Source organism: Artibeus jamaicensis, unplaced genomic scaffold (genome assembly GCF_021234435.1).
Source record: "Artibeus jamaicensis isolate MK-2021 breed Jamaican fruit bat unplaced genomic scaffold, CSHL_Jam_final scaffold_3151, whole genome shotgun sequence".
Taxonomy (NCBI): domain Eukaryota; kingdom Metazoa; phylum Chordata; class Mammalia; order Chiroptera; family Phyllostomidae; genus Artibeus; species Artibeus jamaicensis.
In genome coordinates, this window is record NW_026522037.1 from 6,520,365 (window position 1) to 6,534,560 (window position 14,196).

The 14,196-nt window shown below is 59.5% G+C and overlaps 1 protein-coding gene across 2 annotated transcripts in view; it reads right to left on the reverse strand.

The window, feature by feature from the left end:
* The window catches only part of KCNIP1 (potassium voltage-gated channel interacting protein 1), a 245,128-nt gene that overhangs the window by 147,108 nt on the left and 83,824 nt on the right, over window positions 1–14,196 (reverse strand). The window contains exon 1 of one of the 2 annotated variants that reach the window (XM_053656976.1): window positions 6,413–6,473. The exons of the other annotated variant lie outside the window; for it this stretch is intronic. Coding sequence (XP_053512951.1) covers window positions 6,413–6,473 — 61 coding nt within the window. Of the gene's footprint in view, window positions 1–6,412; window positions 6,474–14,196 lie in introns of those variants that run through there. 2 annotated transcript variants of the gene reach the window in all.

Genomic DNA, 14,196 nt, shown 5'->3' on the forward strand with positions numbered 1-14,196 from the left:
TCTGGGTCCGAGAGAGAGGGAATCAGGGGCCACAGTTCGAAGGGACAGAGACTGTGAGGGACAGCAAGAAGCATCACACAAATGGGGCAACGGAGGAGGAAGGGACCTGCCCCGCAATGGACAAAAGGCGGCAGCGGAGCCAGTGCGACCCCAAGCTGCTAAAACCATCTCAGGCTCAGAGAGAGGGGCAGCTAAGCCACAGATCCAGAGAGTGCATCCAAGCCTCCTCCCTTAACTAAGGGGTTGTCACTGTTGCGCAGTCCTGGTCCTACTTTCCTGATTGGACTGTGGTTCCCATTCGTCCCCCCCCCCACTGCCGACCCCAGGGGGCCTTCCGTTAGAACAAATCCAAAGCCCTGCTCCCGGGCCCCGTGCTCAGCGAGCTAGCACATCCCCACTGACCACGGCAACTCCCTGAAGGTGACCTATTTAAGATGCTACCTGGAGCGAGGTGAAGCGTTTAAAGACAAGTCAAGTTCCTCTGAAGGCTCCAGAACTCTCAGGCGGAGTGTGACACCCCCTCTCCCCGACCCTCTCTCCGAAGCACCGCCCCCTCTCTGCCTGATGAATGGGAAGGGACTTCAGCTCCAGGGCCAGTGTGCAGAGCTTGGTGGGGCCCCTCCCTGCCGGCAGGCCTGGGCTTCTCCGCCCCGCTGCACGGCCCCCACCCGGGCCAGTCGTCCTCATGCCCACAGAGCCCACATCCATCAAGTCTGGGCCCCGGGTCAGGCCGTGCAGTGAGGCCCGATGCCGCAGAGCTAGTCAGAGAGAGAACTGTGTGAACCCACAAACACGTCATGTACAAGACTGGAGCGAGGGGGAGCTGGGGGGGCAGGGGGCGTGGGGGGTACTGAATGAGCTCTTGAAGGACCTGCAGGAGTTCACCAGGCGGACAGGGAGGTGGAGGTGGAGGCAGGGTGGGAAAGCGGGAGTGGACCTGGAGCAGAGATAACAGCAGGGTCGGCGAGAAAGTACTTGGAAGGAGCGGCTCAGTGAGCAAGTGAAGGGGCGGACAGACACACAGGCTCTTCATCTCACCCAGGTACGGTGAACCTGAACCTGAAATGCCAGGGAGGCCTTTCTCAGTCAGTCCTCACTGTAGCGGTTTTTTTTTAAACATTTTGTTTACTTATTTTTACAGAGGGGGAGGGGGGCAGAAAGAGAGGGAGAGAAACCTCGATGTGTGGTTGCCTCTCACGCATCCCCCACTGGGGACCTGGCTCACAGCCCAGGCCTGTGCCCTGACTGGGAATCAAACCAGCAGCCCTTTGGTTCACAGGCCGGCGCTCAATCCACGGAGCCACACCAGCCAGGTCATTTTAGTTTTTTGAATGAATCCACAAAAGAGTGAAGGCTTAGAGGTCCTTTCCCACCTTCCCCAAAGACACTGCATGTCTGCTAGTATTCAAAACATCGGCAGGATTCTTCTCGACTGAATTTACAATTTCCTGCTTTCTAAGAAGCACATGCTGTATGTAAGTTTACTATGCTCTGCACCGGGGCTTTCTCTCCCACGGACTCCTTCCACGTCTCATGGCTGGGGGAGGGGGAGCGGGGAGCAGAGGGCTTAGAGCCAAGATTTGGGAGCTCTCCGTGCAAAGACAAATCTTTGATTGCAGCCTTTCGAGGTCTTCACTCCTCACTAAGTTATGCACACAGGCGCTCACTGCCTCCATCACTCCAGCTATCACGCCTTTCCCATGACGCTTATTGATTTCCCCATTCACTCCATCACTCACTTTTCCACGCCCCTGCTCACTCGCGCACGTACGACGTGTTTACCGAGCAAAGCCCTTCTGGGTACGCAGACAGGTCTGAGTCTTGGTCGCTTTCCAGGCACTGGGATGAGAATCTGCACTGATTTTAGGCAGCTGTCCCCTCTCTTCCACCTCTCAGTCTCCCCGCCCCCCCCACCCCCAGCCCCGCTTTCCATTGGCCTTCAGCTCCATCAAGTTTCTTCTGAGACTGAGGGACCAGAACTGCACCGGGCCCTGGGCCTGGGCTACTTCTGTGACTGTCAGGGGGCTGGGGACTACTAGACGCATTGTTATCGGCATTCCCCTGCTGAGGGGTAAACAGATTCAGAACATTTCGGAGACAAAGCCAATTCAAAGGCAGCAGACCAGATAACAGAATTCTTTCCAGGCAGAGGGCTGGTAACTGAAATTCCAGTGGGGTACTAACTTTTCCTGCAGGGTCTGCAATTAAAGGGGAAAAAACAGAGAGCAGCCAACCATCCCATTATTCATCATTTCTTCCAGAAAAGATTTATTGAGTGCCTACTGCATGCAACGCGCCGAGCTGCAGGCTGTGAAAGATAATTCAGACAAGCTCCCCCGGACGAAGCCGACACTCTGGGGTGGAACGAGGGTTAAAACCACCATCCCTTGCAGCAGCACAGCGGAAAGCAGGACTTGAGAGTCATGAGAAATACGTCTTCAAAGATTTAGGAATTTAGATGGAAGGAGTCACTTTTCTCTGGGGCCTGGGGAAGCCTTCCAGAATGTGGAAGCAGCCAAGTGAAGTCTCGGAATGTGGGCAGAATTTTAACTATTGGCAAGGAGATGGGGGGCAGGGAAGGGTGAACCGGAGTTAAAGGGATGGACCGAGACGCAGCAGCAGACAATGCCCAAGGCATGGACGCCTCTGCAAACCAGCATTTCTGGACAGAAGGAAAGCCACATTTCCGAGGTGAGACGGCCTGCCCAGGGTCACTGGAGGCCAGGAGCCTGTGACATCGGGGCAATGGCTTCTCTCTGCATCGCTGCCTCTTGCTGGCCTCCCAGATTACTCTTTGTAGAACGTGCTTCCCCACCAATAGGCCGCCAAACCCAGCCTCACCGGGCGCTCCCTGGTCTAGGGGCCAGGGACCAGTCCCACGTCTGTCTCTAACTTGCCACGTGGCCTTAGAAAAGCATTTAACAGCTGTGGGATTTTGTTTTCGTGTCTCTTCGATGAGCATTCTGGAGATCCTGCGCTCAGCCCTTCCAGGAGGTTCTGAATGCTTCATTCGTTGGCGGGGCATAGATAGCTCAGCCTCCACCGCAACATGGGGCTATTTCCCAGGGAGGGGCCTTCCCAGTGCTGTTCTCCCTCAGTTCTCCTGCCCCCGCCCCACAGCCCCAGCTGCCACAGCTGCGCCTCCTCCTCTGCGGACTCCGACACCCTGACCTATGCCACTAACCCACCCAAGCCCAGAGTACTGTCCTCAGTATGCTAAGCACAAGCAAAACTGCTAGAGTCAGAAATGCTACCGGGGACCAGGGTGCAGAGGCTGCGTCCCCCAAAGCAGGGCTTTCGCCACCTTAATTAAAGGCAGAGACCCCAGACGGAGACAGAACATTCGCCGGAACGCCTTTCTTCGGTGACCTGGCTCCCCGCTTCCTTCGGATCCCTGCTGCCTTCAGGACGCTCTCCCTGAACAGGGCCGGTGCACCCCTCTCCCAGCACTGATCACATACAGCTTTTGCTCCATTTTTAAAACATACGAGTGTTACCAAATCCAATTTTCAAAACATGCAGGGTATTTACGGAGCAGGCCGGGATGTTTTCAGGGCCAGCAGCAGCAGTCGGGAGGGACTGCAGCCGTGGGGTCCAGGGTCCTGGTCAGGGTCCCTCAGCAGGGCTGGACTGGAGCTCCAGAAACCAGCTGCCCGGACACCCAGAGGCACTGACCACTTCCAGGATGGCCTCACTCCAGGCATTTGAAAGCCCCAAACACGAGAGCCATACATTTCACAGCGGCTAAAATTTGCTGACTGCTTATTATGTAGCAGAGCTTGGCCTAAGCAATTGGCTTGTGTTGTTATCCTTGAAATCCACACACCATGCGGGTCTAAGATGGTAACTGCTACTGTCCCTGTTTTACGGTTGAGGAAAATAAGCCTTAGCCATACAGCTAGTGAGCGATCGAGCCTGGATTTGAACCCAGCAGGGGGACTGACAACTGAGAGGCAGATCACCTCCTCTCTCTCTGACTCCGTCTCATTAGATCTGAGCCCGCCGTCTCCGAGATCACAGCTGCACCTCTGGTAAGAGCGTCAGCAATAAAACCCCGCAAATCTGAGAACTGGGTGAGACCCGAGGAAATGTCCAATGTAACTGCCTCCTTTTATAAAGGAGAACCTGAGGTCCCAATGGGGAACGCTCGTCTCCCAGCCAGTTTCCAAGCTGCCTGCCTCTCTGCGGGAAGGGCCTTCTGCAGACTGGCTTTCCAGAGTGCGAGACAGGACCATGAGCCTCTGCTACAGGGCAAAGGCCTGGGAGCTGGTGGCCAGCAATGCGGTGGGGCTTTGTGCGGCAGGGACCGGCCGCTCAGGGCTCGGCAGCTTGTGAGACCTAAATGGGAATGTACACACAGATAAAGCACCCAGCACTGCGTCAGGCACACAGTAGGAGCTCAGTGAATGCTGGGGCCCTCTGTCCTCTTCCTTAGAATCCTGGGAGGGAGAAGCAAAGAGCTCTGGCCTCTGGGAATCCTGTGGGGATGCAGCTGGGGTGGCCTGCAGTTTGGTGGGGGAGAAGAGGATGGTAGACAGCCATGTCTGAGCTCTAAGTCTTTGCCCCGTACACGGAGCTCTGTATCCATCAACCATTTGATCTTCAGATCCTTTCCGCAATCCCTCCTGGGCCCCTGGCGGCTGCAGCCAGCAGTCTGTGAGGGTCTTCCTCCCGCCACTTCCCCCCACACCCAGTCTCCTGCCTGGAAGCAGTAATTCTCATTCAAGTTTTGGACGAGAAAACTGAGACTTAAAGAGGTGAAGGGACTTGTCTGAGGTTACAGAGGGACGGACTCACACCCAGGCTCTGCTACATATGGAGCTGCCTCCCACAAGTGCCACAGGCATAGAAAATAATTTAAAATGAACACCTGAGACCCTTGTCCCCACAGTCTGCTGGCCTGTGAGATGCATGGAAGTCAGACAGATGATTGAGGTGGGAATAGAGATTTGGGGCTGAATCTCGCCCCCAGCTGAGCAGTATCGGAGGGTTCTGAATGTCAAGGCCAAGGCTGGCAGACCTGTTGGTCCTGCCTGGGACTGCTAAGAGGGCGGCCAGTCCCTTCCCTGCCAGGAGGATGGGCAATTTAGCTGGACAAATGGGCCGAAGCCTCTGCTGTGAACACCAGCCGGGCTTTGTCCCCGACCATCTTTTCCCAGAGACCTCATCCCTCGGGGCAGCCAGCCTGATGTTGGCAGAGTGAGATGCCTGGACCCTGTGAGGACAGGTCACTGGGGGGGGTCTTTGAGGTGGACTCCCCTAATACGTCCTGTGAGACCAACCAAAGCCCTAAGAGAAGCCTCTTGGGGTGCACCCTGGGGTGGGCCATTATCCTAACACATCTAATCACTAGCATAAGGGGTGAAGGGCCTTGCCTGAGGCCACAGAGGGAGGGACTCATGCCAGAACCGGGGCTTCCACGGCAGAACTTGAAGGTGTCAATGTCAGGTCACTGCCATTCTCCTACCCACCCACAACAGGAGTTGAGCGGGAAACCAAACCAAACCAAAACCATCATTTTCTTCTTCCTAACGGTACCCAGCTTCTGTCTGCCAACTACCAACTTCCTCACTGCTGGATGGGAGGCCGGCACAGTCCCAGCCAGCACGACACACGTCTGTCCCGACTTCATCCGAACCCGCCTGACGATGGCCCCACTGGGGACAGAGAGCAGGTCTCAGCTGGGGAAAGGCGGCTGCGGAGCAGGGGCGGGAGGGGTCCAGGACACTGTGCTTTCTACTCCTTGGTGTGAGCTCAGCTCCCCGCCACACCCTGGCAGTGCCCACGGCTCCTGGCGGTCCCTGGAGCGTGGTAGTACCCTGTGTGATGCCCTGTCTCCTGACGACCCCCTGAGCCACCAGGACGTGAGCCCTGGGAGGTGCACCGCCTGGCAGCAGCTGATTCCTTTTGGCTTGCAGAGGGTTTCTGGGGCGGGCAGGCTGAGCGCCCTCTTCTTCCTAGCGACGGGCTCTCAGGTCTGCACCAGCATCGCCACCCCAGGAGCAGTGAGTGTGTGAGCACCCTCGCCGGGTGCCCGGAGTCACACAATCACCTGCCGTCACGGGAACGGGAAGAGCCTCCTGACATTTCGCCCCTACCCTGGACAACTGTCACCCCCCTTCACCGTGAATCTGCCCCTTCCTTCTGCTCCTAGGGGTTTCCCCAGGAGGGTCCTGGTGCCCATCAGCCTGGAAGCAGGCGCCAGCTCCCACTCTGGCGCCCTCCTCTGTGCCCTCGCGCTGTTCACACCAATTCTCCCGCCGGCTTCCTACTCCTCTGGATACAGAGGTGTGGACCTGCTCCTAAAGGAGAGGGAAGTCTGGGCCAAGGGAGTCCGGTGGGACACCCCAGCTCAGCCTTGACCACCCCCAAACCCAGCCAGGGGAACAAAAGGAAGAAGAAGGCACCTTACCTTTCGAGGGTCGCCTTTGTTTGGTTTGCAGTGAAGAGAAGGTGCCCATGACAGCCCCCATGGCAGCTGAGACTTGAGTTGGGACCCCGGGCCCTACCCCTCCCCTCCCCTGGAAAGAAATCAGTGTGGATCCTCCACCCCGAACTGGAGGGGAAAAGCGCCCAGCGGCTCGCTTGCAGCTTGGTATTCAGGGAGCGCGGGCCGGCACTGGGGAGCCTTGGGAGCCTTTTCTTTCCGTCTTCAGCCCCGCACATTCACTGACTCGCAGGGCCAGCGGCTGCCCGCGAGCCCTCGGCCCCCGGCCCGCCTGCTTCCTTCGCCAAGGGCCGGCGACGGTGCCTCGGAGCCTGCCTGGAGCTGGACACGGGGCGGACGCCCGCCCGCCCGCCCGCCCGGCCGAGGCTACCGAGCCAGCGCTGTGTGCGGTGCGGGAGCCGCGCTCCGCCCGCCCCTCCTGCCGCCGCACGCTCCGCGCCCCTCCCGGCGCTCCGGCTGGGTCTCCGGGGGCCGAGTACCAATCATGAATGAACAGAGCCGGGACCGCGCGGAGCAGAGCCGCGCGCCCGCCTGCCTGCCCGCCGCCTGCCCGCTGGCGGCAAGCCTGAGCCGCGCAGAGAGCAGCCGGTGGGTGGATAACCTCAGGGGGGTGGGGCGGGGCCCGGCCGCCCGGGCTCTTGGGGGGCGTCAGGGACCCGCTGCTGCCCACGCCCCTTCACGCCCGCGCGAGCAGTGTGTGGACTCCTAGAGGCTGCGTTCCAGACCCGGCCTAAGCACCCGGCTCAGGGGTGGGATTCAGGGAGCAGCAGACTGCCCTGGGATAAACGTGTATGTGTTGTACTATTTTACTTGACTGCAAGGGAAACCTTACTTCATTCACTGCCTGGATTCACGGGGTGGAGGGGGAAAGTGTGCCCTGCCAGGGAGGGCTGAAAAACATATATGCGGCTGTCATGGAGGAGGGGCCCCTTCTGCCCCTCCAGGGCCAGGGCCACCTTCTAGTGACAGAGAGCTGGGGACAGCAAAAGAGCCCTGCACCCCTTTGGGCCCCTGCTTCCTCTGTTTGCTGCTTCTTTCCTGACTCGCCCCTTCCTTCACTCTCCTCCCCCGACCCAGACTAATCCCCCGTCAGCCTTGGGGCAGACTTGCAATTTGTGTTGAAGTTAGGCAGCAGTCTACCTGCTGTGAGTTCTCACTCCACGTCACACAGACCAGAACCCCAGTTTCGGCTTCTCATGCCAAGGGGCAAAGTCGGGGTCCACCCCTATGGGTTCTCCTCAGCCCCCCGGGATGCTGAAAATGCAAGTCTCGTTTCCTGGCCGCCTGAGGAGGAGCTGCTCCTTCCCCAGAAGGGTCCTGCCTGGGCCCCCGAGTCCGAGGGCACCGAGTCCGCAGCTCACGGCCCTCAGAAGTGGGCACATGTTGTCACACACACATATGGGCGCAGGTCCTGCCAGCCCACGCAGGCACTGCCGTGGTGCACACAGACACACACAGCCGTAATACACCCACAGGCGCGTCCACAGGGCCCCACACAAGACACAGGCACCCAGGCCCAGAGGTGCACCCTGAGTCAGAGCAAAAGGCATCCCAGTCACCCATGCTCGCAGGCTCACAGCCGCACAGACACGCGGTCACCCCCCAAGGGTGCAGGAACCCTCGGGAGCTGCTTCCCCTCGTCCAGCCCACTAGCTGCCCTTTCAGGGACACAAGTGTCCTGCGACTCGGCTAGGACCTGAGTGACTTTCTCTAGCTATGCAGCACGTAGCGCTTCCTCAAGTCCAAACGCGTCCTGTTTTGTGTAAGAGGGAAGGTACGCCGCAGACATCCACCTGCAAAAATGGGCAGTTGCACTGCTCGTTGCTGTGTGACCCACGTGACCCCTACGTGACCCCCACATGACCCCACGCCCTGCGAGTGAGGTCAGTGAAGTCTAATCATCACCATAGCAAGAAACCGAGGCTAAGACCTTCACCTGAAGTGACCCGGCCAGAAGGCGGGATTAGGACTTGGAGTCCAGGGCTCTGTCACCACCTCCTGCTGGCAGATGAGGGTGTGGGGGCCACGGAGAGCCCTTCTGGGTGCCACCAGAGTGAAGCTTCAGCTCTCCTAACTGCCAGCACTCATCTGCCTAGTCCAGGAGGCCTGTAATTCTGAATGACGGAGGATGGAAGGGGCTGACCCCTGCCTCCCTCCTGCCCACCCCTGCTAGGGAAGAAGGGAGGGGTGCAGCTGAGGCCACCGGTCACTTGAGAGGAACTGTGAAGACAACCAGGAGTCAAGGAACGGAGAAGGTGTCTTTGCTGGGGCGAGGGTGGTGCAGCCCCAGCCTTCTCAGATCCCCGGATGGAGCACCAAGCCACGCCACCCTCGGGCCCCCACCCTCTCCACCAGCCCTCGGGAGTTTAGAAAAGGCTCGGATGCCGCTCTCTCATCCCTTCCTCCCCAGCGCCCACTGAAGCAAGCGCAGACGGACTGCTCCATTTTACAGAGCAGAGAAAGTCAAGGGCCTCCAGAAGTTCACAGCTGGCTGCTGCTGAGCAGTGGGAATAAAGCGGAGCCACCAAGAGAAGGTCCAAACTGCTTACGCACACACATCAGGAGGCCCTTCAGTGGCCTGGCTTCACCTACCAGTGCCCTGCTCCCTGGTGCGCTCCTTGCAGTTCCAGCCATACAGACCTTCACTATCCTCAAATGTGCCTTGGGGCCTTTGCACCTGCTGGTCCCTCTGGCTCGAATGTCCCTCACACTTTTTCCATCTGGTGACATGCTGCTCATCCTTGAAAATGCACTTCCGGGTGTCATTTCCTCCAGAAATCCCTCTCACCCCCAAGTTTCTGTCTGTCTTGGGGTTCCTGCTGAACGTGGGGCTCCCCCCGATCAGAGCACACCTTGCCCTTTTCCTTATCTGTCTCTCCCTCTGCATGGTGCGTTCCCAAAGAGCAGGGACCACCGCTGATCTAGCTCTACACTGTCTGCCTAACCCCCAGTTTCCGACAGGGGTGCAGTCCATCAGTGCTGAATGAACGAACGAGTGAATGAATGTGAATGGATTTTCTTTGCTCGGTGACCCAGCTGGTAAGTAAAAACTGACGATGACCAGATCATCCTTGCCCTCCTAAGGAAGAAGCACATTCTCCCAAGTGAAGATGTATTCATCCGACAAATATTTATTCTCTCACGCATCAACCACCTACCAAATACTGACACGCACGATAGCTCATTTGTTCCCGAGGATGCCCTGCTGGCAGGTGTTATCTCCGGACCAACAGGCACACGCTCCGTCCGGTGCGGCACCGGCCACCTACGGGGTGTGCACGAAGAAGGCACCCAAGGAGCAATACACACTAAGTGTGAAGGACAAGAGAGAAGATGACGGCAGACCCACTCCCTGTCCCTTGGGGGCTTGTGACGGAGCAGAGAACTGCATGGGGCAGTGGGGAGCCGCCCCTCAGTCCCCTGGCTGCACGGGCCATGTGACCTGCCGTCCCCAGTGTGGCGGACTTGTTAATGCAACTCTGCCTGCCCCGTTCGACCTGGGCTTCAATGGCTGTGGCTCCTTCTAATCCAGCAGGTGGGTGAGCTCACACTCGGTCCCCAGCTCATCCACTAGGTTAGAGACTGAATGTTTGTGTCCCCCTCACCCTGTCCCCACAACTTGTGTGTTGAGGCCCTAACCCCAGTGTGGCCATGTTAGGAGATGGGGCCTCTGAAAAGGTAATTAAGGTTCAATGAGGTTGTGGGGGCAGGGCCCTGATCCCGTGGGACTAGTGTCCTTAACACTCCTGTAAGAACAGATACCAGGGAGGCGCCCCCGATCCCCCACACAGGACAAGAGAAGGCCTGGTAACCCACAGGAGGAAGGAGGGGTAGCCGTCTGCAGCCCGGGGGCAGAGCCCTCACCAGGCACCAAGCTGGACACTTGCAGAACCCAGGACCGTGCCTGCCGCATTTTGGTCCGGCACCCGAGCAGACGGATACATACCCCCAGCACCTGCCCGTGTCCTCGGGAGTCTCGGGAGGCAAGGCCCGCCCTTCCCTCTGCCGTGAGCACCCCTGCAGGAGCCTGAGGGGCCCCGCGGGGAGGCTGCGCAGGGAGGCAGGGGTGAGACGGTCAGAGACTTGCAGGGATCCCGTTCAGCACGAGCTCCTCTGTGATCATGGGCCCGCAGTCTCTCCTCCCGCCTCTCGGTTTCCTCTGGGCGTTTCTTCCAACCCTTGTGAGTGAGGGAAGGTCTCCCTGTGTCCCCTGACGCACGGAGGCAGCAGCTTCAGATTAAGGGCCTGGGTCTGGGAGGCTAGATCTGGGTTCAAATCCAATGTTGCCCCTTAGTAGCGGAGTGACTTGGGGCCTGCCGAGCACCTTCTCTGAGCCCCAGCGTCACCTTCGGTGGACGGCGTCACTGTGGGCAGTGGCCAGGTGATGCCTGTGAGGCCCTCAGCAGGTGCCTGGCACGCAGCGCAGCCAGGTACGGAGGGGGCCGCCCCTGTGGCGGGTGCTGCGGGCCAGGCGCCGTGCCGGGCCAGAGTGGCGTGAACGTGAGTGAGCCGCGCCTTCCCTTGGCTTCCGGCTTTGCGCCTCCTCTGTTTCATAGGGATGCTATTCTCAGGGCTCCCATCTGGTATTAAAGACTCAGATTAGTCAAGGAAGGGACTGTGGCTGGCACCTGACTGTGTGCGATCCAGCCCTGTGTCGGCTGCTGCCCCCTGCCGTTCCCCAAATGTCCCACGTGCACCAGTCTGGCCCCTCAAACAGACTCTGAGCGTTCAGAAAGCAAAGCGGGCGTCCCCCCCACACACACCCCTGACGCCCCCGCCCAGTACCGCGGCTCCGCGGGGCCCGAGTTTCCCTCCGTGCTCCACAAGTCCCCACGCTGAGTCTTTCAGGGCAGGGGAAAGGCCACCAGCGCTCAGCCCTGCGCTCCAGTCCCACTTCTCTTACTAAATGCGCACCTGGGCTGGGGGGCTTCAACCGGGAGCCGAGGGCAGGGCCCCTTTGAAGGGTGGTGGGCGGGACAAAGGAAAAGCAAAGCCTTTTGTCTCTCTGTAGAGCTACCTGCGAACGCCCTCTGGTACCGGCTGCTCTGGGGGTCGCCTAGTCGCTGGTTCCTTCATTCGGCAAAGTATTCATGAGGCACCATCCGCCTGCCAGGCACTGTTCTAAGTACATGGACCCATAACGAGCCACAAGAGCTGGTGGTATAGGACTAAAGACGATCAAACCCTCCCCTCGTTACAAACTGCCAGGAGGCTGGACAGAAAGCAGGGGAGGGGGCGTTTGGGGGAAGCCAAGTAGGATGGCCTTTGCAAATTACGGAGTTACAAAATGATGTCCAAGTGCACACAGGTCCACAGAGGGCAGGGGTGGGGGTACAGCTTCCCAGTCAGGGAGATCAGGTTTCAGATGCATGGGGTGGGGGGGTCATGACCTCCAGCAAGTTGTTTGATCTTTGAAAGCCTCACTGTCCACACGCAGAGGAATCCCACTGATGTCCTTTGTAGGGTGAGGCTGAAGATTTGAGCGATCACAGCGTGGGGGCAGAGTCTCCCCAGCTGATACAGCCCTGGCTCAGAAAACACTAACCCACATCATTCCTCAGTTTCCCCTTCCGGTCCCCTTTGCAAGCACCTCTTCCCTGCGGCCGCCCCGGGAGGAGAAAAGACCTTGGAACAGGACAGGGACTTGGAAGTGCCTGTCCTGAGCCAGAGCCTCATGCCATCCAGCACGCGCTCCTCCGTCGAGGCTGGTCATGCCCCTCAAGGGAGCAGGCCTAGTGCAGGCTGCGGGGACGCAGGAGACGCTGGGACACAGGCTCTGTCTTTCAGATCCTGCCAGTGGCACTGCCCCAGGGTCCCCCCTTCATGCTCTAGCACTGGGACAGCGTCCCCCGCCCCGGGGGCCGTGAGGAGTTCAGACAGCGCAGCCACCCAGATGCAGCGGCAGGGCCCCCCCGAGCTACCCAGACCCCGGGAGAGGGAGGACGTTGCAGAGCATCTGGGCTTTCATTCCCCGAAGCCAGGCTGTGTGTCAGGAGACCAGAGAAGTCCACAGAAATGCAGCCACTTAAAACTACAGGAGATCGTGGGCCCTTCCTCGCTCATTTCCTGTGACCAGACACTCCGCCCCTCACTCCAGACCTGCAGCGTTCCTCTCCTGGGGCAGAGAGGGCACAGACACAAGGGGGCAGGAATCCGACTCTCGGGTTCTGACTTACAGAGGCTCCACCTTGGGACGCAAGCTCGGTTAGAGGGCAGGACAGGGGCTTGTCCTGGACCCCCCTCAGGCGGACCCTGCTCAGCACTGAACCCCAGACTGCGGTGGAATATGGAGGCCAAGGAGAGCCTCCTGCCCCTCTCCTAGTCAGGCCCAGAAGACTGGAAGCGACCCTGAGGCCCCCCGTCCCAGCCCCCAGCCCCCAGCCGTGGCAGGGATGTCACACACTCCACGGGCCCAAGCACGTCTTCCAGGACCGGGGTTTGGAGCCCTGACCTCTCTCCTGGCCGAGTCTGGTGAGGAGGAGAATCTTGCCCCTGCACCCAAGTGGGGTGTAGCCCGGAGAGCCAGCAAACCTTGGGCAGGGGCTGGAGGGCCCAGCTGTGACCTGGTTGGCCCGGTGACTGCAGAATGCACAGGGGCCAGGGTGTCCTGGGGCTGCCTGCCCGGAGGGGTGATGGGCTGCACAGCACAGGAGGGGCCCGCCCCACACCCGCATGCGTCCCAGGCCCCCAGAAGAGGCAGGCAACGCTGGGGGGATGGGGCGCCCTGAGCTGACTGAGATCTCAGTGGCATCCCTGAACCCGCAAGAAGAATAGGAACTTGGAATAGAAACTAAGCTCAGCAACTTGAGAAATAAGCAAACGAACATTTCTGGCACACCTGCAGAAGTTGCCTGAAGGTCTTTGCTATTCATAAAACCGTGCTCACACGACTTCTCTGGCAGGCACTGCTCTCTTGCCCAGTTTACAAATCGGCCCGCTGGGGTTCAGAAAGGTGGGGTGATTTGCTCAAGGCCACGAAGCTGGAGTGAGCCTCGGAGCCAGCGCTTGAAGCCCATTCTGCCTGTGTTCAAGGCCCATGCCATTACCCAGCGAGGAAAGAAAGGAGAGGGAGCAGGACGGGCCGAGAAGGAAGTGGGGGGTAACAGAGGTGCACCAGGAAGAACGGCGGGGGTGGTGGAGGGACTTCCACTCGCCCCCCCCCGGGATGACTGCTGCAGGTCAGAGGAACGTGGCTGTGAGGGGCCTTTGTCTTGGCTTAGAGGACACCAGACCCAGGTGGCCTGCACACAGGTGGAAAGGGTGATACAGCCCCTCCAAGAGCAGGGACACCCCCTTCCTCCCAGCCCCCTGGGGGGGCCCTCTCCTCTGCTCCCCCCACAGGCCTGCCACAAGCCCACCTTGACCACAGCGGCACTTCAAGATGATGTCTGCTCTGTGGCCCCTCCTAGCACTGGCTGGCCCCCAGCGAGGGGGCTGGGGGAGCTGGGTGGCAGTTCAGGGCTCTGGTTCCCCGGCCGGGCATTTGCACGGTGCATTATTATTGGTGCCCACAGCTCAGGGCTGCTTGGGAGGATGCTCTGTGGTGAGGGCTTGACTCGGTGAGTTCGGGATCCAGTCTAGTGAGTGGGAGAGGGCGGAGGCAGGCTGCAGACAAAACCAGGGCCCCTCGCCTGGTTCCCACACTGCCCGACCCAGAACCTGCTGTCTGTAGTCTCTGAGCTCCCAGCCAGTCCCCCCAAGGATTCCCTCCGCATCCATCCAGCCCCCGCTCCACCCCACCTGTCCTG